At 64.9% G+C, this 26935-nt stretch overlaps 1 protein-coding gene across 2 annotated transcripts in view; it reads left to right on the top strand.

The window, feature by feature from the left end:
- Window positions 1-26935, top strand: part of PDZRN3 (PDZ domain containing ring finger 3) — a 132161-nt gene that overhangs the window by 44197 nt on the left and 61029 nt on the right. For both annotated transcript variants that reach the window (XM_045857073.1, XM_045857072.1), the window contains exon 3: window positions 2662-2769. Coding sequence is in view for 1 of the 2 variants with exons in the window: in XM_045857072.1 (XP_045713028.1) it covers window positions 2662-2769 (108 nt within the window). In the remaining variant the exon portion in view is untranslated. The remainder of the gene's footprint in view (window positions 1-2661; window positions 2770-26935) is intronic.

Below are 26935 nucleotides of genomic sequence, written 5' to 3'. Positions count from 1 at the left end.
TGGACGGCGCCGTCTCTGCGCCTCCCCGGCGGTGGCAGCACCGGCAGCCTCGCTGGAGTGCCAGGGTCTCGGGTCCCTTCTCGGGCTCGTCGAGGAGCGTGTGGTCGGTGGTTCTCTTTCTCCCTCAAAGAGAGACCTCGGGACACACCGCCGGGGTTGGCGGCGTCCCCGCGTGTCCTCCGTGACTGGGGCCTGTCTGCGGGAGCCCCCCCGAGCGTCCCAGGAGGAGCATTGGGTTCCACGAGCACCCATGGGCCGCGGAGTTTTCTCAAACTTCTGCCGACGAGCGGGAAGGCACGACGGAACCGAAGTGTGTTCTGCGGCATCGCCTGGAAACCAGGCGGGGCCTCGGGGAGCTGACGGGCAGTGGCGCCCGGTGCCCCGGGTAGGACACAGTGCAGGGGCCGGGACTCGGTGTCCCGGGAGTACCCGTGAGACGCCGGGCTCTGACGCAGGCTCTGCATCCCGTGCGGAGCGTGCTGAGCAAAGCCAGCGCTTCCCCGCTCGTCCGAGGAGCCCCAGAGGGGCGGCGGCCAGTGGGGGCGTCACGCCCGTCCCCTCCGCCCCCGTCCGGCGGCCGGCCAGCGCTGTCAGGCGCCCCGCACGTTCTGAAGCCAGCAGAGCACAGCCCCCCCCGGGCCGGCTGGGCTCCCTTCGACGAGCAGCCGGCTTCGGACGTGCGAGGAGCGGCGCCGGACCCAGGCCCGGGAGGGGCCCCGAGGAGACGGACCGGGCTGCCCCGTGGTGGGGTGGCGTTCTGCGGTTTTTCCCCGTGTGCTCCCCCCACGGTCTCGACGTCACCCAAGTCGAGCTCTCTGCCGTCCTCGCTGGTTTCTGCTTGAGCTTCCCGGTGCTCCCGGAGAGACTGACTTGTGCTGGACGAAGTTCCTGCGACAGGAACCGCAGCCAAAACCCCGTCCCCGTCTCCCTGTTCTCCCAGCCAAGGAGCGCACGGCCGTGAGGTCCGCGCAGACACAGGCCTCTTTCCCTCGGAAGGCTGACGTCAGCCCTGGGGAGCCGGGGCTTGTCCGTGAATCCTCTGCGGTCCCCGGAGACCTTCCAGCTTCCCTGGCGGAACATTCCACCCCACCGCGAGGAATGCTGGTCCTCTGGACTCGGGGCTATTTTGGGCCTCTGCTCGGTGGGAGACGGAATCGCCGTCAGAGTGAGTCTCACAGAACAGCCTGTCCTCGGGTTGCAGCTGCCCCTGCTGTGGTTGACCTGTGTGATCTTGGGGACGTTGCTTAACCTCTCTGTGCCAGCGCTTTTGTTTGTGAAGTGAGAAGAAAGAGCACGTGCCCCTCGAGGTGACCCTGAGCTCACGACGCACCTGGTCCCGGGCGTGTGCTCCGGACAAGGGGCCGTGGCCCAGCTGTGGCGTTCACCCGAGACCCCACGTAGGGAGGAGTAGGGGCCCCAGTGAGGCAGCGGTGAGGTGGGGCTGTGCAGCCGGCCGCACAGGGGGCAGGACAGCTGACCCGGCCGAGCGATCCGGCACGCTGACCCGGCCCTCTTGGGAGAGTCTGATGGAGTCCAGTGGCAGTTGGAGACCTGCCCCTGCCACGGGGGTCGGAGCTGGGGAAACTGCTGATGCCCATTTTAGGCTGTGACTTTGGGCCCTTGCCTCACAGGCATGACTCCCGCTGGACCTGGGCATGTCTGTGGAACGTCCTGTCCTCGAGCGTCAGGGGTTCTGTCTGGGGTGGGGGGTGGGGGACACATGCTGTGCCTTCAGCTCACAAACCTGCTGTGACTCACCGGCACTCCGTGTGTGGGCCCCGGGACGGTCACCCAGCGCCGCTTGGAAAGACAGTCATGAAGGAGCTGAGGGGACAGTTTTACCTGTTCGTCTGAGCATGTGGTTTTGTGAAAAGGCAGGAGTGGAAGCGGCGAGTGCCCTCCTGTCCCGGACCCTCTTCCAGCGCTGGGGGACCTGCAGGGGTCTGAGGAGACGCGGTCAGAAACCACTGGATTGGGGAGGCCTTTCCCGTATGGACCAGAACAAAATAAAGCACCTGTTTCCGGTCCGGGTTATTAGCTGTCGCAAAGCTGCTCAGTACTCAGTGCTGCTACATCGATGAGAAGCATTATTAGAACCACCGGGAGCTGTCCAGTGTTCCGGAACGCCCGAGCTGGGGGGATGCGGGACACGCCCAGTCGGAGATCCGCTGGGCGGGCTCCGGGGGCGATTCCGCCAAACCGATCGATGTGTGGCGTGCCCTTTGCCCCGCGGTCCCAGGGCATGGGGCTCACCCCATGTAGACACAGGCAGGGGCGTCTCAGGACATGGGAGGGAGGTGTGACCTCTGCCCACTGTCTCCAGCGGCCACACCTGGGAGGCGGATGCCGCTCGGCCTCTTGGGGCGTCAGGTGGGCAGTGCGGCTGCCTGAAGCCCCCTGCGGCTTTTACAGTTTGGGGAGGAGACAGACACAGTGCGGGAAGGCGACACTGTGACGTGAGCCGGGAGGACGCTCGGACGTGGGCGGAGGCCGCGGGGTAGGGTGGCAGGGCCCTGTGCACCCTTCGGTGTGGGCTGAGCGGCGTTCGCCGTGCGAACAGACTGGGGGACAAACGCCTTCACGTCTCGGCCACTCCACACCGTCTTCGCCGTGGGGCCCCCGCGGCCCCTGGCACTCACGCCTGTGCTTTCCGACCCACAGGACAACCAGGACGGGCCCCCCAGCGAGGGCATCTTTGTCTCCAGGGTCGTGGACGGCGGGCCCGCGGCCAGGGACGGCGGCCTGCAGATTCATGACAGGATCATCGAGGTACGTGGACACGGGCCAGCGGTTCCGCGGCCCACGTCGCCCGCCTGCACCGGCTCCGAGACGTGCTGGAGCGGGGTTGCGGGGGGGCGCCCACGGGGGCCGAGTGTCGGGCAGCCCCGTGGCGCGTGGTGACTGCTCACGCCGGTCCCCCGGCACGCTGTTGGCACTGGAGTCAGGCTGATGTCCGGGTGCACAGGCGGGGACCCCCAGGGGCCTTGGCCTCTGGTGCGTCTGTCTTCACTGCCTGTTGCCGGTTGCACAGGCTGGTTGTCTGGGACCTGCAGGTGAAGGCTGGTGTTGGGGTGTTCATGCGTCGTCCCCAACGCGTCAGCTTCGGGTCCTCACTCGCTGTTTCAGACTCCCTGTGTGGCAGGCTTGTCCCCTACGCTGCCGGCAGGTGGAGAGGTCGCTCGGGAAGAGCCGCGGTGCCGCGGGGCGTCCGTGTGGCTGAGGGAGAAGGCACCGCTCTCGCCTCCTCACGGGGCTCTTGTTGCAACCTTGGGCCCGAGGGACGTTTTGCTGGTGTTTTTGACTGTTTCCGCTGCTCTGTCGGGGGGTAAATGTGTGAGCTGCGTTGGTGGGCTCTCGGGGGGTGGGGGGGGTGACATGTGGGGCCCAGGGTGCTGTGCTGAACCCGCAAGCAGCCCGGCCGCCGAGCAGGGGACCGGACATCCACGGCTGGGTGTCGTCCGTGTTGGGGAGCGTTCCTGCGGCAGGCAGCTGTGTCTCCGGGTGCTCTCCTGGCCCGTTGCCACAGCTCGGGCCGAGGGCAGCTGTGGCCGTAAGAGAGCAAGTGTGAGGAGGACAAGGTCTCGCAGGTCGTCTCCTTCGGACGCGTCCCCAGGGGAGGCGTGGCTGCTGGTGGCTCGTCCTCAGGGACGGAGACGGCGGGTCTCCCAGGAGACAGTGCCGGGGGTGGTGGCTGCAGTCACCTAGGTATGAAGAGGAGACTTGGTTCGTGTCCAGGACACGGTTAGTACTGTCCACCCTTTCACTTTTGGGGGCTTCTTAAATTTGGGGCACTTTGGGCCCGTGATTTGGGGTCTCTTTGTGCTCACAGGCTGGCTGGAATTTGCTGGGGCAAGACCGCTTGGGTGAACCTCCTGCCTCGTTCTTGGGGGGAATGTGTCTTCTGAGGCTGTTGTTCCAAAACAAGCCTGGCTCCATGGGTAGGACCTGGGGGCCGGTGACACCCCTCCGCGTCTGTTTGCAGGGGGCGGGACTTGCTCCCGGCCCAGGTGATGGCGTTCACACGTTCAGCCCACTTTTGGTTGACCAACCTTCTCCTTGGACAGAGGTGACCACATTGCAGTGCCGGGAAAGGACCCGGCGGAGAAGGGTCATCTGTGACTCGCTGGCCCTCTCGGTCCCTCCTCCGACGAGCATGGCGGTCCCATAGGGCCCAGCGCGTCTGCTCGGCTTCACACGTCTACGCCCGAGTCTGTTCCCGGCACGAGCGTCATTGTTTTAGGGGCGTGTTCCGTGTCACCAGCACTATTCACGAGCAGTGTGTGTGGACACACGCCCGGCCGGCAGCTGCATGCGCCCTGACGGGCTGGAGAGGCCGCGGGAGGCAGCTGCACCGGCCCCGGTGCGTCGGTCAGTGCTCGGGCACGGCCAGCGTGGGGCCACCAACCGCTTCGCCTCCCAGGACTCCATGGCTGCTGGGGACACTCAACCCTGAGCAGTGTCTCCGTGCGAGACTCGGTTTTTCCCTCCGTGAGCAGACTGGGGCTGAGCTCCGGGGCCACGAAGCACAGCCGCACTCCCGGTGCCTGCGTTCAACTGCGGCGGGACGCTCGCAGCACTCACACCCCCGCACCCCCCCAGCACGTTCGCCTGCGCCTGCCCGGCGTTGCTTTACGTACGCTCACGCCGTGCGCACCCGTCCCCACCGCCCCACCCCCCGGGACGTTCTCGTCTCCGCAGTCGGGGAGACTGTCCCCAACCCCGCCCCTCCCCCCGCCATCGACGGTCTGCCTGCGACCTTGACCCCTCCGGGGGCCCCCGGGACAGGCCCACAGGGCCTGTCCTCCACGGCAACGGGGCCGAAGCGACGGGTTGTGCGTCGGCATCGGGTCCCCGCGGTGCAGGCAGCTGCAGAGCGCGCCGGGCAGGACGCCAGCGCCAAGGCGGCCGGCAGAGGCCCTCGCAGGGAAGCGCGGCCTCAGCCTGGTGTTGGCGTTGGACTGCGCCTCCCAGCGACAGCGTGGCCTCCGCGTCTGGACAAGCGAGGCTTTTTGGTTGCTTAAGAACGAGTGAAAAACCGCGTGCGCGTCTGTGTGTGTGTGGGAGGGCGGGCTCGAGTGCGTGTGAGCGCGTCTCTGGGGACCGAGACCCGGGACCAGTCCGGAAGTGCCCGGCTGCTCTGAATGCGGCGTCAGGACCCCTTGTTCCTCTCGGTGAGATGAGAGCCCCCTGTGAAGTGAAGTGCGGGGTGGGGGCCGTGCGACCCGGGACGCGGCTCCGCGTGCAGCCCGATCGCGGGGAGTCTGGGTCCTTGTGGTTGACACGTTGAGCGCGTCTCACCACCGTCCCGCCGGCTGAAGTCGCTGGACTGCACAGCGCCCCCCCCCGCGCCCCCCGGTACAGGGAGGTCGGACCCCAGAGAAGGAGGCTCGGGGTTTTCCCTTCCCCTTCGGTTGGTTCGAAAGCCACGTCTGTGTGAGCGCGTGTGGTTTCTCCCCGTGACTGGAACCTGAAAGGCACTCAGCAGGGGCTGTTTCTGGCCTTTGCGGCGACGGACCCCAGTTCTAAACCGTCCCTGAAACGTGCGGCCGTAAGGACTTCAGGGAACGGGGAACCCGTGTGTTCCCGTCCTTGTCAGCAGGCCGTGGGAGGAAGGCCGGCCAGACGGGCGATAACAACCACCACCGCAGGGGGTGTCGCGACCGCGCGGCGGGGGTGGCGCTCCGCCACCGACCGGCTGGGGTGGGGGCGGGGGCGAGCACTTCACACCCATCGGCAAGCTTCCCCGAGCGTTTCTCAGGCCAGGCGCCTCCCGCTTGGTCAGGTGTGGACGTTGCCCTTACGGCAGCGCGCTGCCCTTTAACCAGAGTCAAGGGGACGCTGTGTCGTGGTTGTGCCCGACAGTCACGTCCACGGCTGCAAACAAAGACGCCAGTGAAACGAACGCGGAGAAAGCTGGAGTCGGTGCGTTTCCGCTGGGTTCTGCCCCTGGAGGACCGGCCCCGAGCCCCTCGGGCGCTTGGTTTGAGAGGAGTCGCCCCCGTGGGTTAGACGTCAGGGTGGGGACGGGTCACAGCGTGGGTTCCGCCCGGTTCCTGGTCCAGGCGGCAGTTACCGAGTGTGCCGGTGCTGTGGACTGACCCCGACCGCCCGTCTGCACGTCCCGCACGGCGTGGATGGAGTTCATTTACGGTGTGGTCGTGCGGGCGTGTGGGCCCAGGTGGGCTCTGTCCCCGATACTCCGACTTGCTCAGCTTGTCACCAGCTTCGGACGCGTCACCCAGAGGCCCAAACCCGGTGCCCGAGCTCCTGGCCCCGCCCCACCCCCAGTGCTCGTGGCCCGCCCCGCCCCCCAGTGCTCGCGGCCCCGCCCATCGCGCCCCGCCCCGCCCCCAGGGCTACTGGCCCCGCCCCCAGCGCTCCTGGCCCCGCCCTGCCCCACCCCGGCCCCCAGGGCTCCTGGCCTGGCCCCGCCCCGCCCCCTAGCCGCAGGGCCTGCCGTGCGGCGGGGCAGTGCGATCGCGTGAGAACGGAGGAGCTTTCTGGGATGAGTCTCCTCTGCAGCGGATTGAGTCCATCGGCAAAGGCACAACGGTCAATATCGGTGTCACGGGCCAGAAATCAGGGGTCCGTCCTTGATGAAGCTTCCTGTGTTTTTGTGAAGTTTTGGGAAACCGTGCTGCTGTGCCCTGCGGTGTTAGCTGTTTGTGGCGCGCGCCCCGGCGGGCCAGGACAGCCAGCGTAGACGCCCACGCGCCCAAGGCTGGACGGGTCCCCGGAGCGCCGGGCAGCCCAGGGCGGCACCTGCAGAGGCGAGCGGTCCCAGTCCCTGTTCGCAAGAGGCCTCTGTCCTCACCCCGTGCGCGCAGGCTGCAGTTCTGCTGTTACTCTGCTTCTCCGGGCTCCTGGCCCGCCCCCAAGCTGCCTCCCCGGCTCCCTGAGGGGCGGTGGCCGGCAGTGTGGGCGGGTCTGCTGTGGAGATGGAGCCGCACCTCCGCGCTGACAGCGGACGTCTTTCCGGGCATTGAGCTCACGTCTCCCTCAGCTGCTGGCCCGTCCAGCCTGTTGCCAGCTCGGCCGCCTGAATATGACCCAGCCCCTGAATCCACACCCGGGGGCCCGCCGGGACCATGTGTCCCGTGGGGACCACGTGTCCCCGTGAGGTCTGCAGGCCCTTGGGTCGGCCCAGGCGGGTGCTGCTCCGTGGACACTCCTGAGCAGGGCCACAGCGACCTGGCTGCGGGTTTGCCCTGTTCCCGGGACACAGCCTCCCGCCTGGGGCGGGGGACCCCCCCCCCCGTACATATCTGTGGCCTGACTTGGAAATAGATTTGCAGGTCACACAGGCAGCTTCTGAGGGTCAGACTGCAGGAGGTCAGACATAAGAGCACGAGAGGCAGGTGACAGTGTGTCCCGGGCACTCGGGACATCGGACACTGGGACAGAAGACAGGTGGAGCCCGCAGCTGCCCACCCAGGAATAGCAGCGGCTTTAAATAGCTGCGTCCCCCCGCCATCCCCCCCTTCAGGGGAGCAGGGGATCCAGGAGAGAGTCGCTTTATTTGGAAGTGAGGGGGTGAAGTGGCTGCCACAGGGGAGCAGTGAGTGAGGAGGCCCTGGCTTTGCCTTATTTTTTTTTTTCTTTTAGGCAAACGGGAAGGTGTCGTAAGAAAACTGAGCGTCCCGGTTTTGGAGCTCCACGCTGGGTCTCTCACACTGAACAGAGAAAGCCGCCACCTTCCTCTCTCCCGGGCTTTGTGTCTCAAGCAGGGCCAGGGCCGTGCCGGCTGCGGCTGGCACGCTCACCTTGCACGTGGGTGTCTGCTGGCAGGTGTGCTCTCTGCTCCGGCAGCCGAGGCTTTGCCAGCAGATTTGGGAGGTTTTATTGTCGGTCACCTGCCCTCTGCCATCTTGGTGGCTTGGATCCACTCTTCCTGTGGGACTGTTTTAGCAACAGGAGTTCCAGGCGGTTCCTCCTCTCCCTTCTGTTTGGAGTGTGCTGTTACCTGGCGTGGCATTTTCAGACATCTCCCAGGAAATAATTACTCCGCCAGCTTGCTTGATTAGAGCAGGGTGTCAGGAAGCGGGGGCCCCAGGGGACTCTGGGAGGGCCCCTCTGGAGGGGACACTCAGAGAGTCTGAGCAGAGGCCTCTGGCTGCAGACGCACCTGGGAGGCACCAGACAGTGGGGCCAGGCATCTGAAACAGAGATGGACTTCACCTTTTTCCTTTTAATTTTACTCATCCATTCTTAGGGAGAGGGGAAGGCAGGAGAGGAACATCAATTGGCTGCCTCTCACATGCACCCCAGCGGGGACCGGGCCTGTGCCCTGACCCAGAACCGAACTGGCGACCTTTTCGCTTTGTGGGACAACGCCCGACCTCTGGGTCACACAGGTCAGGGCTGATTTCACCTCTGACTGTCACCTTTCTGCCAGCAGGTTTGAGCTTTGTGTTCTGTGCTGACCCAGTGGGAACAGTGTCAGGCTGACGCAGGCGGATGTCCCCACAGAGTCAATGTGACACTAAAGACAGTGTGAGTGTTAACGTTGATGCGAAATCAGAAATTCCTTACCAGCCGTCTCCCGACCTTTCCTCTGCTGACGCCACCAGCAGAAAGTGTGAACTTGAATTCCTAAGCTTAGAACAGTGAGAACAATGCAGAGCGGCTGTCTCCGTTTTTCCTTCAGACGCCCGCGCTGAGGAAGGAAACTGAATTGTCCGGACCCGGGCACTGGCGTGTGCGTGCACCTGCCCACCACTCGGACCGAAGCGTGCTCTCTCAAGGGTGCGGGCGGCCTGGGCTCACTCTGAGGGTTTGTGTCCCTGCGTAGCTGCCTGTGGGCCCCAGACCCGCGGACGGGGGCCTCCCCACACCAGCGGGCTTTCGGAGACCTTTGTCTCGGGTAGGACTCAGATATTCCTGCGCTGATTTTCAAACCCTCTCTACTTCCCCAGAAATGTCACTCCTCTCCAGGACTTCGGTTCTTTCTGTGTGGCTCTCCAGGCTGTCACTCTGAGCGCCTCGTGTCCTGCCCTCATGAGAGAGAGCAAACCCGCCAGCTCCCCGGCGGCGGGACAGGCGTGCGTCCTGGCAACACGAGTGACCAGCCGGTGGGCGCAGCGGAGCAGAGCGAGAAGGGTGAAGGCGGGTGATTTCAGCCCGTGCTTTGGGGGCTGGTGCTTGGTGTCCACGCTGAGCTCTGACCAGTGAGTCACTGTGGGGCGCTGGGTTGTGAGTGCGACAGGGGCTCAGCGTTCTCCCCGCGTCGCTCTGGAGCGCGAGTCTCTGCATCGCTGTGGTTTGGGTCCCGTGTGTGCCCCTCGTACACACGGGGAGAGCCCCGTGGGAGCCCCGTGGGAGCCCCGTGGAGGGCCAGGCTGTGGCCTCCCCGGCAGGGTCACCGCCATCCTCCCGGGGGACGGAGCAGCTCAGACCCTCCCGGCGAGTGCAGCTCGGCCCCGTCGCGGTCGGGCAGGTGACCGTTGTTTCCTATCGGCTGCATTTTCGGACTGGTCAGCCGTGCTCACCGTGTTATTTCCGTCAGTCTGCTGAGACTTCCTTCTCCGTCGCCCGCCCCACCTCCAGATGAAGCTGGAGTCCCTGCGGGGTGTGCAAATTGTAGGGTCGCCTCTGCGGGGCGCGGCTGTTCCTGTGAAAAGAAAAGATGGCATTGGAACTGAGGGGTCCGTTGGGTCCTCCTGCCCCGCCCCCTCCCCCCCTCCCCCCGCACCCCCCCCCCCCCCGCACCCCGCTGCTCCTCTCCTCTCCCTGCCGTGCTTCACCCCGACGACGCTCAGACCGCACGGCCCTGTCAGTGCTTCTGGCCGTCAGCACGCGCTCGTCGGGGGGCGACTGCTGGGTTACGGGGCAGACCTGGATTTGACCAGCCCGAGGCCCGTCGTGGACACAGGGGGATGGCCCTTCGAGCTCGGGCGGTGGAGGCCGGGCGGCGGGGCGGGGACCCCAGGGCTGTGTGCGGGCGCGCGGTCCGCAGCCCGCCAGCCCGTCAGCTGCTTCCGCGTCCTCACCCGGATCCCGCGTGCAGGGTCTGTGGGCCCGGCCGGGGCGGCACCGCCTCTGCTCGTGGGTGTGCGGTTTTCCGTGAACGTCCCCCCGCTTCTCCTGGGGAGGTCCCCAGACCGGCACCGCGGGGGCAGCGCTGTCCTGCATCGGAGCCTCCCGAGCTGGTCACCGGCGGCCTGGGTAGGGGCCCTGCAGGCAGCCTTCGAGGCACGAGGGGACGCAGTGGGGGCGGGGTCCTGCAGCGAAGGCCTCCCCAGCGGCCCCGGCTCCTCTGGGGCCGTGGGCAGCACGGGTCTGGGCCCGGAGCTGTTCTCGCACACAGTGTCTCCCGAGTCAGCCTGTGAGCCCCTCAGGGAGAACGCCGTGCCTGCTCACTGCTCGCTGTCCGTCCGTCCGCCACCAGCGGCTCGCGACTCCCGGCACCATTCTGCACTGGTTGTGGGCGTGCGACGCAGTGGTCAGACGGCGCATAACTCAGGGAGCGGTCACCAGTCGGCGTGCCCAGCGCCCGCCGGGCACCGCACGCAGTTACCCCAACACTGTCCACTGCGCTCCCCGTGCCGGACGCCAGGGCCCCGTGCCTGTGCTGCAGCCGCCACTCGGTCCTGCTCGGTCCCTGCACCCTGTTCACCCGGCCCCCACCCCTCCCCCCGGGAGTCTGTCCTCTGTGTCCGTAGGTCTGTCTCTCTTCTGTTTGCTGTTCCTCAGATTCCACTGAAACGTGAAGTCACAGGGCATGGGTCTCTCTCTGACTGGCCTCCTTCACCGAGTGCCGTGTTGTCCTCCAGGCCCGTCCACGCTGTCACGGACGGTCAGGCTTCCTTCTTTCCCGCCGCTGCGCACTGTTCCACTGGGCAGAGGCACCACGGCTCTTCTGTCCACTCACCTGCGGACGGGCATTGGGGCTGCTCCCACGTCGTGGCAGCTGTGAATCACGCTGCATCGTTTCAGACCAGCGTTTCTGGTTTCTGCGGCTCCGTGTCCGGACGTGGAGTCGCTGGGTCACGAGGCATCTCCGTCTTTAGCTTCAGGGAGACTCCGTCCTGCTTCCCACTGCGGCCGCACCAGCCTGCACTCCCACCAACGGCGCGAAAGCCTTCCCCTTTCTCCACATCCTCGCCAGCATTTGTTTGTTGATACGTTGATGTCAGCCCTTCTGACAGGTGTGAGGTGGTATCTTACCGTGGCTTTCATTTGCGTCTCTCTGACGATTGGTGACATTGAGCGTCTTTTCATATGTCTGTTCGGCATCTGTGTGTCCTCTTTGGAGAAGTGTCTGTCCAGAGCCTTTGCCTGTTTTTTTAACTAAATTGTTTCTTTTTCTGGTGTTGAGTTGTATGAGTTCTTTATAAATTTTGGGTATCAGTCCCTCATCAGTATGTATGGTCTCCCATTAAGCGGGTCAAACTTTCATCTTGTCAGTGGTTCCCCTGGTGAGCAGACACCTTCTGTTTTGCGTGGTCCCACAGAACTCCTAGAAGTCCCACAGAAACCCGGGCCGTAAACGCTCTGGCGTTTCTCGCACTCGTGTTTTTGTTGGCATCCCTCCTCCCACGAGGGGGACGAGAGAAGGGTGAGCACGCGTGTTCGCTGTTTCTGGCTGAGGCCGTCCCCCGAGCTCCATGGCCCCGGGGCTGAGCTGCAGGAAGGACGGGGTGGAGGGCTCCGCACCCGACGCAGACGCAGCAGCCTTTCAGGGGAGTGGCCCCCCCACCCCGGGAGGCGCGGACCGTCCGCGTCCGACCTCGCGGGGCAGTGGGGCTGCGTCCTGGGCGCCCTGGTTGTGGAGCTGGTGGCCGGGCTCGGGAAGGGGTGAGACGAGGGGAGATGTGGGTTCGGGTAAAAATATCACCTTCGTGTCTCTGGGTTGAGTCAGCGTTGGCTGCGGCCTCTGGCTCCGCTGCAGGAGTGGATGTGCCTGCTGGGCGGGACTTGCGGACCGCGCCCGACTTCAGGGACGTGTGGGGCGTCGGCGCAGCACCCCCCCTCCCCGCCCCCCGCAGCGGCCTCCTCAGCCAGGTCGAGTGCTGGGCTCCGCCTCAGGCGCTTTCACAGCTCGGCCAAGAGGCACTTCTGTCCCGGGGCGGCCGGTCTCCTGGGTGCTGAGGGGATTAGCGGACGAGAGGCTCCCAGAGGGGGTTGGCCCGCCCTGAGCACTCAGCGGGCAGCCTGGGCCCCGGCAGGCACTTGAGGTGGGCACTTCTCCTCGAGAGGCGCAGAGTCAAGTGCCGGAGGGCGAGGCCTGACCGCCTCTGCTGCTGCCGCGGCACTGCTGTGGGGCCGAGACGGAGGGGATGCCCTGTGACTGCAGGGCCCTCCTGCCCGCCCGCCCCTCACCCCGAGGACGTGTTCACAGGCCCCAGTGCCAGAACACGTGTGTGCACTGTGGCTGAGACGTGACCAGCCATCCTCGGTGGCCGGCAGCACCCTCCTGTGTTTGCTGTGGCTTTCTGAAGTGTCACCCTGTGGGTCGACTTTAGGGCCCAGTGCGGTCGTGACCTGCGTGTGTGGGGGGAGGGGCAGCCGGTTCAGTTCCGTCTTCTGGCTGTTGGGACGCTTCGGAAGGCCTCTTGGGGGCTCATGAGGATTTGGAACAAGGAAACAGCCCCTCACGCTGATGTTTGTCCCTGAGTGAGGTTCAGTCTCGGTGCCGGGCCGGATGGGAAGTGCTCTCGGCTGTGGGGGTCGCACGATGTTGCACGACACTGGTTAAAGCCCCGAGAGACGGCAGCGCTGGGGAGCGCCCGGGAGAGGGGCCGACACGGGCGAGCACTCGGCTGCTGCTGCGAGCCGCAGAGTCGCTGTTGTGTGTTTTTGTGCTTCGGGCCGGGGGGCGGGGGTCGGCTTTCGGGACTCGAGTCCCAGCTGCTCACTGCGGCTCGCCTGCCCACGCAGGGGAGAGGCTGCGACAAGGGACTTGAAGGTCGTGTTCTGTGCGCGCCCCATTCTGCTGGCTCAGCCTCAGTGGCTTTGGGAGACTGTCATGACGCCCCTCGCTCAGGTGAAGGGCGGAATCGCCTGCCTGAGACGTTCCCCCAACCTCAGCCGTCCCGGTGTCTGAGCTGCCCCGGCCCAGGTCAGGGTCGGTGCGTCTGGACACCGGCCTCGGGCGGCCCTGCCAGTTGCACTCGCCTGCCCCTGGGACACAGTGACCTCTCACGGCTCGGGGGCGGGGGCGGGGCTGCCCCCCAGGCAGCTGTGGCTGTGACTGAAAAGGCGAGTGGCTGCCCTGGCTGGCGTAGGTCAGTGGATGGAGCGCGGGCTGCGAACCAAAGTGTCGCAGGTTCGATTCCCAGTCAGGGCACATGCCTGGGTTGTAGGCCACGGCCCCCAGCAACTGCACATGGATGTTTCTCTCTCTCTCTCTCTCCCTTCCCTCTCTAAAAATAAGTAAATAAAATTTTAAAAAAGAAAAAAGGCGTGTGGCCCAGAGCCGACTCCCACCAAACGGCAGTGGTCTTTGAGACGGGTCCTGGGGCCCAGGTGGGTCTCCCTGGGAATCCTCAGCGGGCCGCCCCTCGCTGGAGGCGTCTGCTACAATGTGTCTTCTGCGGTACCGGACGTTTAAGCATTTGTCACAAACCCGAGTCCTGAAATGAAGCAGTAAATGGGGCAGTAATTGGCTGGTGCTGTTCCTGCAGGCGGGGTCTCGTCCCAGATGCAGGGCCTGTGGGGGAGGAGCCGTGCGTGGGGGCAGGGACAACACATGCCTTTCCCGCCACTGGGTGCCGAGGAGCAGGACGCGGAGGCCTCTGTAGACCAGGCTGGGCAGCGAGTGCTCCCAGAGCATTTTCCTCAGCGGTGGCCCTGGTGCCCCCCCTGCCCCCGCCCCCACCCCCTCGAGTTCGAGGCAGATCTGAGAGGGGGGTGGCATAGGACCTTCTCGTTTCTTCGTGAAGAAAGTCACTCACTTTTTTTTTAAGATTTTATTTATTTATTTTTAGAGAGGGAAGGAAGGGAGGTAGAGAGATAGAAACATCATGTGCGGTTGCTGGGGGCCGTGGCCTGCATGTGTCCTGGCTGGGAATCGAACCTGCGATGCCTGGTTCGCAGCCCGTGCTCCATCCACTGAGCTATGCCAGCCAGGGCCTGAAAGTCACTCACTTTTATGAAATGGAATCTTAAAGACTCCATCCGGATGCAGGACAGGGTAGAACGATGCTTTTCACAGCCGGAATTTACTGCCAGTTGGAACGGGTCACTAGGACGGGCAGTACAACTCAGGACCTTCACAGCCCCGCCCACGGCCAGGTGGGTCGGGAAAAAATACGGGTGCCAGGTCGCAGCGCGGGCAGCGGCCGTCCAGTCCCGGGGGGCACCCGCCCCCGGACAGCAGGCCCCGTGGCAGTGAGTGCAGCCAGTGCGTCTGCGTCGACTGCAGAGGAGGTGCCGGGGCAGGGAGCGGGGGGACACAGCTGGTCAAGGGCAGTTCTCGGGGCTCTGTGACCCCGACGACGCCCCGCGTCTGACGGGGAAACTGAGGCATTCTCTGTCAGATGTGGCCACGGGCACCCAGGTGCAGGCCGGGTCACCCTGACGCCCTGCCCTCAGGAGCCTCCCATCTCCACCCGTGCAGCCAGCGGGCGCCAGTTTGGGTCCGGCTTCAGCAGCAGCGGGTGCCCGGGCCGAGGGCTGGGTGGTTCTGCTTCGAAGGACCCGAGTTCTCACGTGGAAACGGGAACAGCGAAGCCGTCTCTGGGTGGGGCAGAGCACCGAACAGAACGTCTGCCGCAGGTCCCACCTCCCGACCCGACGCCCGCCGGCCTCTCTGAAACCCACGGGCCGGGTCTGCCCTCGTCGGGCAGGGAGGGCCTCAGCCAGGCGCTCCGTCCTTGGGTGTCACCCACTGGAGTCACGGCATTTAGGTGTCTCCCTGGTGCTGTGGCTGCTCATGTAATTTTCGTGAAATCGCGTGGCAAAGGTCACATCTGAGGAGCGGGGGCTGCGAATCCTGCGTCACCAGCAGGGCTTGGTGGCCAGCCCGCGCATTCCGGGCCGCCCAAAGGCCTGCCCTCCCGAGGGACAGGTAGGGGGCGGACTTCAGTGCAGTGTCACGGCTGCAGGAATGACCAGCCTCGTCAGGACTCCGCAGGACAGTGGTTCTCCGCTCTGCTCGGCTCTCCGGGGGCCTCCGAGCCCCCCGACCTGAGCAGGCCGACACGAGCCGTCCACGGCCTCAGAGTTTGTTTCGGCAGCAGCCGGAGCCTCATGCTCGTCCCAGGGAAGCCCAGTGGCCTCATCGTTGATGGGGCTTTTCGCCTCTGACTGAGAAAGACGACAACTTTCTCTCTAGAACCACGACCAGCGTGCTCCTGGCGGACAGACACGCAGGTGCGCGAAGGCCGTGCCACTCTGTGGGCGGGATCCCCGAGGGGGACGTGGCCTTTGCCCCCGGCTGCCGGTGGCTCTTGCCCTGGTTGGCTCGGCCGTGTCCCTGCGGTCTCGGCCGCGTCTGCTGTCAGGGAGGCCCTGCCCCATTGTTCCTCTGTTGTGCCCTTTCGCCATGTGAGCAGTATTCCCGTGTCAGCACCGGTCACAGGCTTTGCTTCTTGAAGTTTATTTTACTGGGCTTTCTAGTGGCGTTTGCCGTTTAATTTTACTTAGTAGTCTGTGTGGGCTGCCGGGACATCCCCCCCCCCCCGCCGTGAAGGCCAGCCCCTGTGCCCACATGGGCGGCCCCCCGGCACCCGAGGCCCCTGCGTTGTTCCCGTGGACGTGAGGCCGGCAGGTGCGGGCGCCTGAGAGCTGGGCCGGCCACGGGACGCCGGAGTTCAGAGGCGGACACAGAGTGGGGGGCGGCGACTGAGGTGTGAGAATTTTTATGAAAACACGTTTTTCAGAAGGGAACCCGGTTTATTCTTTAATAAGGGTCGTTTTCTGAAGAACGTCTGGCAGATGAATAAACCCCAGAGAATTTTATTATTTTTTTTTCAGCAATTCCCTGGACTTTGAGTGAGAAGCAATTTCACCGCTTGTTCTGCCCGAGCGGATCTGATAAAATCTGTTAGCCATCAGCTTTGCTCTCGCCCCCTGAGGACGTTTTAAACTCAGGAGATTTTGAACTTGAGCTTTCAGTCTGTGGATCCTGTGGCCGCCGACCACTTTGATCTCGAGCTCGCCCGTGTGAGGCTCAGGGCTCGCTCCTCACCCCCCACTTTCCAGGTGTCCTTGGGGTGTCCTGCCCAGGGGCAGTGTGTGGGGGTGTCCGTGGTCCCGGGGAGCCGGGAGGAGCTCCCTCTTCGGGGATGGCTGTCCCTGCCGCCCAGCCCCCCGGGTCCCTGGAACTCGGCCCTCTGCTGGCCTGCCGCTTGGGGGAGGCAGGACAGCCCCATGCTGGATGCCCTCTCGAGGGCGGGGCCTGACGAACAGCTGGTCCCCCTTTTGCTGAAGGAGATTGTGGCGGTCAGAGGTTGGAAGCACGCTGGGGCGCTGGGCTGGTGAGTGCCCACGTTTGGTGATTTCGGAGCCCGGGTGCAAGGACGGGCTGAGCTCTGAGCGCGGGGGGAGGGGCGCTGATGATGCTGATCAGGAAGGTTCTCCACTGGCAGGAGGGAGCTGGAGCCCAGTGGGCACAGGGTGCTGAGCTCCTCAGGGGCAGACCAGGCCCCCTCTGTACCCCACCAGGAGAGGATGGGGTAGGTACTTTAGGCGGGGATCCCAGCCTCTGGGGCTGCACCACAGTCGAGGCCGTGTGGCTGCCAGTGAGGACAGCCCAGATGCGTAAATGAAAAGGGTCAGGACTGGTGGGGATGGATGACAGGGAGGGATGCCCCGTGTCTGCACAGCAAGCAGGCAGGTGGGCCCCAGGGCTGCAGAGTGACTGCCCCGTGTCTGCTGCTCTCAGTCCTGCGGAGTGTCCCCCCGGAGCCCAGACGTTGACTGTGGGGGCCAGGGAGCGGGCCGCCCCCGGCAGTGCCAGGCAGGCCTGTGACCCAGCAGCACCCACGCTGGCCCTGGTGGCCTGTTCGTGGTCACAGTTACCATACTACCCGTAACAGAGGGCACGCCACGGTTACAGGCTGGGCCAGGAGCCCGGCCGCCTCAGGTCCTAGCTCCTGCCTCCCTTGCTTCTAGCAGACTGCTCTCCCCGTCTGGACCTCACTTGCCTTCCTTTTACGGGGGGCGGGGGGGCCATGGTAACACCTCAGAGGACGTGATTGTTCAGCAGACGCCAGGACCAAGCCAGCCAGCCTTTTCTTTCGAGGAGCAGGCGGTCGATGGTTCTGGCTTTTGAGAACATGTGGTCTCTGTTCAGTCTGTTCCACTCAGCCCTTAACTAGGTGGAAAATTCAGGCATTTGAAAATTATTATTTTTCATAGCCAATGTGCAGAAAATCCCAAGTGGGTGCATGGCCCCCGGCGTTTAATAGAAGTCGCGCAAAGTGGCCGCTGCTGGACGTCGGGCCCCAAACTGGTAACGCCCGCAGAGGCAGAACACAGGCACCGCTTCTGCGCGCGGGTTTCCGTCCGCGGGAACAGACGGGACTGACTGTCAGAGGCTCTTCCTGCAGCGCCTCCAGCTCGGCTCTCTGCCAGCCGCTGCTCGCGATTTATCCAGCTCGTCTACCTTTTTTTTTTTTTAATAGAGAATGTAATTTGCCAAGTTGCAGCCCACGGCTAAACGGGCACCGCAGGGAAGTCTGGAAACGCGGCTTCCCTTTGCGGTCCGATGGGTGAACTTCAGAACGCTGCGCGGGGACAGTGCCGCCCCGGGATACGTGCCCCGCCCTGACGGGGAGAAGCCGGGGAGAGGTGTGCCCGCACTTTGCCGGCAGAGCTCCGTCCCCTCCCCCCAAATTAAAGAGACAGGAAGTGCGGAACCTCGTGCTGTCCCACCGGTGTGTGTGGGGAAAGCCTGTGTTCATCGCTTGTGCCCCAAGACTGTGGGCGTCGGAGGCCGCTGTGCTCGCTTTCGGGGGGCAGGGAGCCTGGGGGCGGGACCTGGAGCCCCGGGGGCGGGGTGGGAGGCGGGGCCTGGTGAGTTCTGGGCGGGGCCTGGGAAGGCGGACCTTGGCAAACACTGGTCTCTGGTAGAGGTCCCGATAGTAACGCTAGCAACGCGGTTCTCCAACTGCGAAGTTGTTACAGAACACAGGGGGCCAAAGGGCAATGTACTGTTACCGAAAGGAACCCCCCAGGTTCATTACATCGCCGCCTTCTAGGAAAGACATCTCTGAAGGCCAGAGACTCGTGAAAAGGGAAGGAAATGTTTATTTGATGCTGTACAGACTTAAAGTAGTGCCCTAATGTCTTCATCAGAACCCCAAAGTCCCTTAAAACACCCACAAACACACACAGTCCTTCCTTCCCCCTTGGCCCAGGCTGGGGTGCCGTATCTCAGGGAAAGAAATAGAAGTCCGTGGCTCAGGCAGCCCCCGGTTCTTCCCAGTAATCCGTCTCGGCTGGTAGGCCTCCCTCGGTTCCCGGCACCCTCAGCTGTGTCGCCGGGATCTCTGCTGAAGCCGGGTGGTGGTTCTCTCTCACAGGGCTGCGGGGGTCCCCAGTCTGCTAAAGACCGAGTGGTCCTCCCTCTGCACTGCCACAGCAGCGAGGTCCTCCCTCTGCACTATGGCCGTGGGAGCCCCAACCCTGGCAAAGCCGCGTGGTTCTCCCTCCAGTGGCTGCCGTGTCCCGGTTTAAATCCCCGCGCCAATCTTCCTTTGCAGCCCCATTTCCAACTCCCACAATCAGCTACACTTGCCGGCACCCTCAGATCCTTCCAGCTTCACTGGGCGGCCATCCTGAGTCTGGGCAGGCGTGGCCCCATGTCGTGGAGCCAGTCTTCTCCAAGCTCCCACGCAGGCACCGTAACTCTGGGGACCTGCCCCCCAGTCACATCTTGGTGGGGAAGTCACTCCCATCCCCCTGGCTCAGAGCATGGCCACAGCTATTTAACACATCTATGCAACCAGGTAAAGGTTGTAGATGTGTTAAATGACCACGCCAGAGGTTAGCTGCAAAGCTGTTGCTATGCAAAACAGCTCTCAATGGGCCTGCTCCATGTGTCCCTTCCCCCAACCCACACCTGTGGGGGGGAGGGGGGAGGACATTCTAGTATTTCCTGGACACCTTGAGTTCTGGGCCCCATTCCAAACCCCCTTTGGGGCCCCCCTCTTGGCTGCACCCCGTAACAAAGGGAGGTCTGAGCTATGACATACGGGGCCTTCCTGTCGGTCTGCATCTCAGAGGGGTTCTGGAAACCACAGCCTGTTTCCGTGGCACACGGGCCTCGGGGTCCCAGCTGCTGCCAGAAGGGAAGGTGGGCCCCCCCACCCCCGGTGCTGGGGCTGGGAAGCGTGTTCCGTGGAAGCAGGTGCGCAGAAACCGCTCTGCACGTGCAGACACCAGCCGTGCCCTCGCAGGTCAGTCCGGTCTCGCACGGAGCAGACGTTTCGCTTGCTCAGGGGGGGTCCCTGGGAAGTCGAGTTTCCAACCGGACGCCCAAGGAAGTCGTCCCGAGAGGCGGCCCCTTCGGTTGGCGGCTGTGCTGCTGGGCGGCCTGGCTTACTGTTCACGTGTCTCCCCAGGGAGCAGTTCCCGTGACCGCGTGCCCTCTGTCCGTCCCCGTCCTCCGTGTCTCTGTGACGCACGTCACTCAGGCCGAGGGAGGGGGCGTCCGCGCCACCCCAGCCCCCCGCGCGCACAGGAGCCGGGGCGCTCTGGGCGGAGGAGTGCTGACCGACAACACCGCCGGCTTCCTGACCCCGTGGTTCCGTCCAACATGGAAGCCCCGGGACTACAGCTGCCGCCGCCCACTGGCCGCCATCACCTCTCTGGCCCTATTTGGGGATCCAGCAGCTCTGGGTAAAAATAGCCGTGTCAGTTTTGAGAGAGAGTGTTAATACCCCAGTGACCCCGCGGAATCCCACCTGACCCAGGAGGAGGCGGCCCTGCCCCCGCTGCCCCAGCCTCTGCCGCCCGCGGCTGCCCCCAGCCCTCAGCCCCCAGCCCCCAAGCCTCGAGCTGACCCACGGGCAGGGCCTGGGGGGTGGTTCCAGGCCTCAGGCCCCCAGGCCCAGGGGCTGGCCCTGCGCAGGACGGGCCAAGCCCCACCCCCAGCTCTGCCCCCCTCCCTGTGCTCTTGCGCAGGGAGAACCTCCAGAGCCTGGTGCCTGAAGCCCAGGCAGCTGAAGTTGGATGGGAGGCCAGCTGCGTTCAGAAAGAGCCAGCACACGTACTCCCTGCTGGGCCGTTTCCATTTCCGGGGGAGCACCGCAGACGACAGCTGCTCCGTCTCTGAAAACAGCGTTCGTCTCGGCTTGGAACCCGATCGCTAGCTTTAGGTTGGGAGGTCGGATTCCGGGGACTGTTTCTCCTCCGAGGCTCTGACTCCTTCGTTCTCGTGGTGGTTGGAAAAAGGAGAGCGTGGCTGCTCTTCACTGCCGACCTGGGCTCTGTTGCAAACCCAGGGCCTCGTGCCCAGGACCGTGTGACCCCACCGGTGGTCGCAGACAGTGGTCGTCACGGGTCTGGCATGCGGTGCCTCTCCCTGGCTGTTTGCTTCCGTGTCACATGCCGGCGTCTCGCCTCGTGTCTCAGGGTGGGCGTCGTGGTGCCCCCACTGCCCACGGACGCCCTCGCTCAGGGAGTCGCCGCCGCCCCCTGACAGCCGCCACCGCCCCGGCTGTGTCTGGGGGCCCGGCAGCTCCGGCTGAAAAGAGTCACGTCCCTTCTGAGAGCATCGCCTCTGCCAGAAGGAAAGGGACGACGTGACTGTGTTCTTTTATTAGCCGTTTACGATTGTTCTACCATCGTGTACATTCTCATACGTTGTTTTGTGTGTAAGCTTTATGGCATCCATGTCTGAAACCATTTTTGGCAAAGTCTTGTCTTTTTGTTCACCTTTTTTTCTGAAGTGAAGAACGTTCCCCCATCCTGGAAGATTTTCGCCCGTTGCAGCAGCGACCCCCCTGCGGTCTGAGGGGATCTCTCCGAGTTTCCGAGACGCGAGCGCACTGCCACAGTCGTGCAGGAGAACGTGCAGGCCGGAGGCTCTCCCTGTCTGCGGGCCGGACTCCGGGGGTTTGGGGGTGTGCGGGGGGCCGGAGTCCTCCTGATCAGCCCGGTGGCAGCCCTGCGCTCTCCACTGTCCGCCCCTGCAGCTTCTGTGACGAGTGTGCGTCCAGTGCCGCACGTGTGTTGGAAGCTGTGTCCGTGTCACGAGTGAGGACACGGGAGGAGGACGTGAATCTGGCTGTGAAAGTCCTGCGCCTAAACCTGTTCTTTTGCTTCTGTACATTTTAGACAGCAGTCATCTGGAATTCAGAAAGAGAGGACCCACGGGCCCCGCCCCGGCGTCCCACCCCGCACCCCGGGTCCTGGGCATTCCAGAGCGTCCTCCCCTGCCCCGGGCGTCCCCACCTTGGCTGCAGCCGCCTGAAGACGGCCCTGGCTCTCCTCGAGGAGAGGCCGCCCTCCCGAGGAGAGCAGCGTTTTCTCAGACTGTCGGTAGGGAGGTGTTAACTCCTCCGAGGCCTGAGCTGTCTGTAAACACCTGGCGCCATGAGGGTGTCCGGGTCCTCCTCCCGCGGGTGGACGCAGAGCCAAGCTGTCCGGTGCGTGGTCCCTCCCCCCCGAGGGGCTGCAGGCTTGCGGGTCGGCCGCTTCCCACCCCGGGAGTCGGGCTCGGTCTCAGCGGCCGGGCCCCTCCCAACGGGGCAGTGGGGGCTGCAGGTGTCCCTTGCAGGCCGCAGCGATGGCGGCGCAGCCGTCCGTTGGGACCTCCTGGCTCCCGTTCAGAAAGGGGCGCTCCGGTTGTAAATCCCTAGTTGCCTCTGAAACACAAACACCGACGTGTTTAATTTTTCTCTCCCCTCTGTGACCTGTCTGCTTTGTGTGGTAGCTGGAGCAGGTGGCCGCCAGGCCGGTGTGCCAGAGTATGGCCCCAGCCGCTGAGGGCTCTGCTGGGGCCTTGCACACGAAGGGCACCCGGTCACCGCCCTGGTCACGGGGAGCGCACCTCGGGGGGCCGTCCTGGGGCTGGGCTCGTTCGTTTGTCCCTGCATCTTGCAGGTCTCCCGGGAGGGACTCACAGACTCGACCCCGGAGTGTGGGCTGCTGCCGGGAGCGTCTCGGTGGAGGGGCGTGCGGGTGCTCCGAGTTGTCACTGTCACAGCCCCTGCTGCTGGCTGCACTCTGCGGACGGTGGTGCTGCAGCTGGCGGTGACCACAGTCTGGCTCAGAGTGTGGACACCGTGCGGGCGGTGTGTGAGTGTGTGTGTGAGTGCATGTGTGAGTGTGAACGCCCGCGCAGCGGCCCTCTGAGACACTCTTCCCCTCCCCCTCGTTGTACGTGTGGGCGCGGTGGGTCCGGAGGAGCTTTGTCAGGTGACCCAGGCGACAGAGCTGCCGAGTGTCCAGCTGGGGCCGGAATCCAGACAGCGCCTTGCAGGTGTGCAGGAGACCGTTAAGGTGCATTTCCCCTCCTGCTGGGCTGGCTCCCTGGGGTGGCATTCCCCCCCCACCCCCGAGTCCTGCTCAGCATGCCGGGGTTCCCAGGCTCCGCGAACAGGGAGTGAACTTGGTGCAGGCGCGCCGGTAAAGCTGCCCATTGCTGCTGCCGCCTTTGGAAGTTTCTAGGGCATAACCACTGTGGGGACAGAGTCCCCCTGACTCCAACTCTGCCCCCAGATGTGTAAGGGCAGCCCCCAAGTTGGGGTGTCTGTCCCCTCTGTGTGCCGTTCACACCGCTGTGAGGCTGGAGTGACCCCGGCGGGCGTCCTGCTTGCCCCAGCCCGGCTCCCTGTGTTGACCCTGCGGCCACCACGCTGGGGAACCAGGGCAGGAGGCTGCCGCCGGGCCCTGGCCGAGTCTCTGGTACATCAGCCTGGGCTGGGACCCCGGGTGCCTGTCAGCAAATGTGCCGCCAGGACGGGGCCCAGAGCCTGGGCGGGAGGTGCTCTGGCGGGAGCTGCCCTGGCATCTCCCGAGGGGCCCCCACAGGCACAGCCCACCTCCACCCAGCGCCAGCTGCCAGGCGTGTGAGGGGCTGCTCCCGTCGCCACCCGGGTGACCCTGAGGAACAGACCCTCGACCCACAGATCCGGGAGGAACTGGCCGTCGCCGCGGCTCTGAGCTGCACCTTCAGAGACAGTCCGGCTGGAGGCCAGGGTGACCGGAGGCGCAGGGCAGACGGTGCCGGTGGGAGAGACCCTGCAGGGGTGGCTCTGGAGGCCGTCAGGAAGTGCCTGACCGTGGGCGACTGGGGCCGCGGGGACACGCCACCTGGGCGACGGCCTCCCGGGACGCAGGATCCTGTGAGGCCCTGCGCCAAGCAGGGCCGCCTGCCCGGCCGGCCGGTCAGCCGGGGGAAATGGCAGCTCTGTGCACGGGCAGAGGCGCACGTGGGAACTTCTCAGGTGGCGTTTCTATGACGCTCCCTCACGAAACGGGACAGGAAAAAGTCACCATCGCTCATTCAGCCTGTGGTTGCACACGGGGTTCATCGGAGGGTGTGGAGGAGCTGGGATGTGTCACGCCCTACGTGCGTGTTCGCCGATGTCACCCGTGTCCCTCAGAGCTTCACGCTGAGCGTGGCCCGTTCAGAGCCAAACGCTGCGTCGGAGTGTTCCCCTTGCAGAGGGGCCCGTCCCGTGCTGGGGCCTCAGGGGCCGTTCACCATGTGACAAAGCAGACGGATCGCAAAGGACTGGTGGCTACCATGTGGTCAAAGGGACTCTGAGGAGGCATAGAAACTGTTTATTTCCTGCAAATGACCTCAGGATTAAATTGTCTCTCGGACGCCTGTCCACTCAGTTGTCCGAGCAGACCTGCCCGCCGCAGGCGCCAAGGGAGTGGACGGGCTGCCCCGGCGCTCAGGACAGCCTGTGACCAGCCAGGCGGCCCCATGCGCCTGTGGGCACCTCGGAGTGCCCTGGGGGGCGGTTCCCGAGGAAGCTGAGCCAAACCTCAGCCAGAACCCAACCCTCCCCTCCCCTCCCCTCCCTTCCCCTCCCCTCCTGAGGATCTGCCCCCAACAGCTCTGCGGCATCTGGCCGGGGCGCTTCTGTGGTGTGAAGTCACTTAAAGCCCGACCGAGAAGACCCCATTCTAAAAATACTTCTCTTCTGACTCTCCAAGCCCAGCACGTTCATTACAGGAAATATGGAAGCATGCGAGACTGTGAGGAACACAAGACAACCCCCCCATCTCACCATTCAAATAGGACCCGAGTCGCTGACACTTACGCAGCGTTCACTGCAGGGCCTCAGAGAGAAGCCTGAACTCTTCACGCATATTAATTCATTCAATCCACTCAAGCCTGTGCGTTTTGCGCCAGAATCGGCCCTTTTGCAAACGAGGAAACTGAGGCAGGGAGACCGAAACTGACTGCAGACCAGGGAGCACCTGGGACTCGGGGGCTGGGGGCCTTGTCACCACACACACAGGCTCACAGAGAAACGCCGACCACTGAGGTGTGCCCCTCCCTCACGCCGCCCCGGGGCGCTCAGTCTCACGCAGGAAGCAGCTCGCTGCGCGTGACGACTCCGGCCTGCTTGCGTGCTGGGATGCACGCCCCAGCGGGCAGCGCACACGGGAACGGGGACCAGGGGTTTCCGCAGAGACACCCCCCTGGCCTCGTCCCACAGACAGCCCTGAATTCACCACTCGGAGTGTCTCCCGAGAAGATCCAGTCAAGGAGTTGTCTTGGCTTTAGGAAGAGCGTAAGGAAAGGTGACAAAACCAGGTACTTTGGTTTGGAAGAGAGGAACTGCCTGCCTGTTGGCGTTACGGCTCATGGCACCTTCTGGGTGCTCGCTGGGTGCCAGGCGTCGGCCTGGGAAACGTCTCTGTGCACGACGTGCGTGAGACCCGGCGGGAAGACTGGGCCCCACGGCGCACCTGTTCATCCCCACGGCGCTCCTGGTCACCCCCACGGCGCACCTGGTCACCCCCACGGCGCACCTGTTCATCCCCATGGTGCACCTGGTCATCCCTGCGGCGCACCTGGCCATTGAGATCCACACGCCTGCGTCCCCACCCACAAGCACACACATTCCCACAAAGAACAACAGGACAGCAGAAACGGTGTCCGGGGGTGGGGGGGAAGTTAGAGGAAAACCCTCCCTGTTGACCTGGGGTCACACGGGCAGCAGGTGATGCCCAGCTGTCCGCGGACCCTGAGACAGAAGTCCTGGGCAGCGGCACCGATGCAGGTGCGCCCACCACCACGGGGGCCTCCCAGCCCCCCACGGCCTGCCAGGCAGCCCTGCCGCCTCCGGAAGGACACTTGCGACGGGGCGGCCTCTCTGACCTGGGCTCATGGACAGTCCAGCTCTTCCCGTGGAGGAACAAGCCCGCACCCCCAGCCCCGCGCCCTCTGCCAGGAGGAAGCCGTCTGCGCAAGGCCATCTGGGCGGAGGTCCCTCCCGCTGGGCTCCAGCTGAGGCTCGGGGTCAAGGTCGCAGAGATGTCACTCAGCCTGGTCTTGGGAGGCCTGCCCGGCCCAACCGGCCTGCAAGGTCCTCCCGCTGCCGTCCTGCGGCGGGTCTGCCTGGACCGGCCGCACTCGCAGTGCCGGGCGTCTGCGTGGGAGTCACCCGCACTGTCCTCGGGCCGCGCGGGGACTCGGCCCGGCTCTGGGGGACAGGACGCCCTGTGGAAGGGTCCCCTGGGTCGCTGGCGTGTGCGGGTGAGCGGCGGGCATGTGTGCGCGACCTCAGGAAGGGCAGTTGGCCCCGGGCCGCCTCCGGGCCGCAGCCCAGGCCCCCCCGCACTTCCCTGGAAGGCCCAGCCCCTCCCTGGCCGAGGGATGCAGGCCAGGACACGCAGATGGAGACGAACTCCCCTCCACTGACGACGAGGCTGGGGGAGGCCTCTCCAGAACCCCCGTCTCGGGGTCAAGGAGAGAACACCCCCACCGGCTCCCAGGGAGCAGACAGGGTGACTCAGCGCATCTCTGTGGTTTCGCAGAGCAGAGCCGGGCCGTCCGGGCAGCTGCAGCTGGTTTTTCCTCGGAGCTCGGAGCCTCTCCTGGTGCAGAGAGACTAAACCCCCCGAAATGTCACCAACCGAAGGCGGAGCCTGCGTCAGTGCCGCTGTCACTGTCCCAGGGAAAGACAGACGTCCCCAGTGCAAAGGAAGGCCCTGGGTGGAGTCCGCAGCCAGGAGAGTCTCAGAGACGCAACTCAGTGACAGAGGGCGAAGGGGGTGGGGGCTGGGGGAGGGACCCTCACGGCCCGAGGAGGCCGCCGTGGTCACCTGGGTCCAGGCGGGTCAGGGCCACGTGCACGGCACCCTGAAGACAGGGCGGGGCGTCCCTGCCGCTGCTGGTGCCCTGAGCCCCTGAGGGTCGGGGTCGGGGCCACGGTCGACCCGGAACCTGACTTCGTTGACTCCTGGCACGTCCCCGCTTCTGGCTCCGGGGAGGTTGAGAGTCTCGTAAAAAGGCTCCGAATGCTTCTTGGACGCGAGAGCGCTTACAGAACTACATTGTGATGAGCTACACGTAAATGAATCAGAAACACATGGCGCTCACTTCCTCCGGGAGGGCCGGGGCCGGGGACGTGGCGGCGGGGGCTGGCGAAGCCGAGGCTGCGGGCTGGGCGCGGGCGGGACCTGAATCCGGACCAGGACGCGGCCCCTCTGGGTCTGCGCGGCCCCCAGGGGGTGGACCTTGGGTGCTGCTGAAGAGGGGAGAACTTAACCCCAGACGGACGCCCGGGGTCGGGGGTTTCCCCGAAGTCTGGGGACGTGGGAGTTTCCTGTGACCCGCCGGGAAGGCTGGGATATCTGGAGGCTGCTGGGAACCGCGAAGCCCAGCATGTGAACGTGTCACGTCCCTGGGGGCCCGCTGAGGGCGTGCGGGTGGCTCTCCCTCAGAGGCGCGTCCTCAGTGGCCTCAGCCCCGGAGCGTCCACTCTGCAGCCGGTCCCGACTGGACGTCCGGTCAGGAGCTGGGCCCACCCACAGCCCCCCGGCGGGGGCGGGGCAGCAAGTCACGAGAGTCGTG

This window comes from Phyllostomus hastatus, unplaced genomic scaffold (genome assembly GCF_019186645.2).
Source record: "Phyllostomus hastatus isolate PE091 unplaced genomic scaffold, TTU_PhHast_1.1 phas_scaffold_129, whole genome shotgun sequence".
NCBI classification, from domain to species: Eukaryota; Metazoa; Chordata; class Mammalia; order Chiroptera; family Phyllostomidae; genus Phyllostomus; species Phyllostomus hastatus.
The sequence above is the reverse complement of the archived record's forward strand: the minus strand, read 5'-3'. Positions and strand labels throughout refer to the sequence as shown.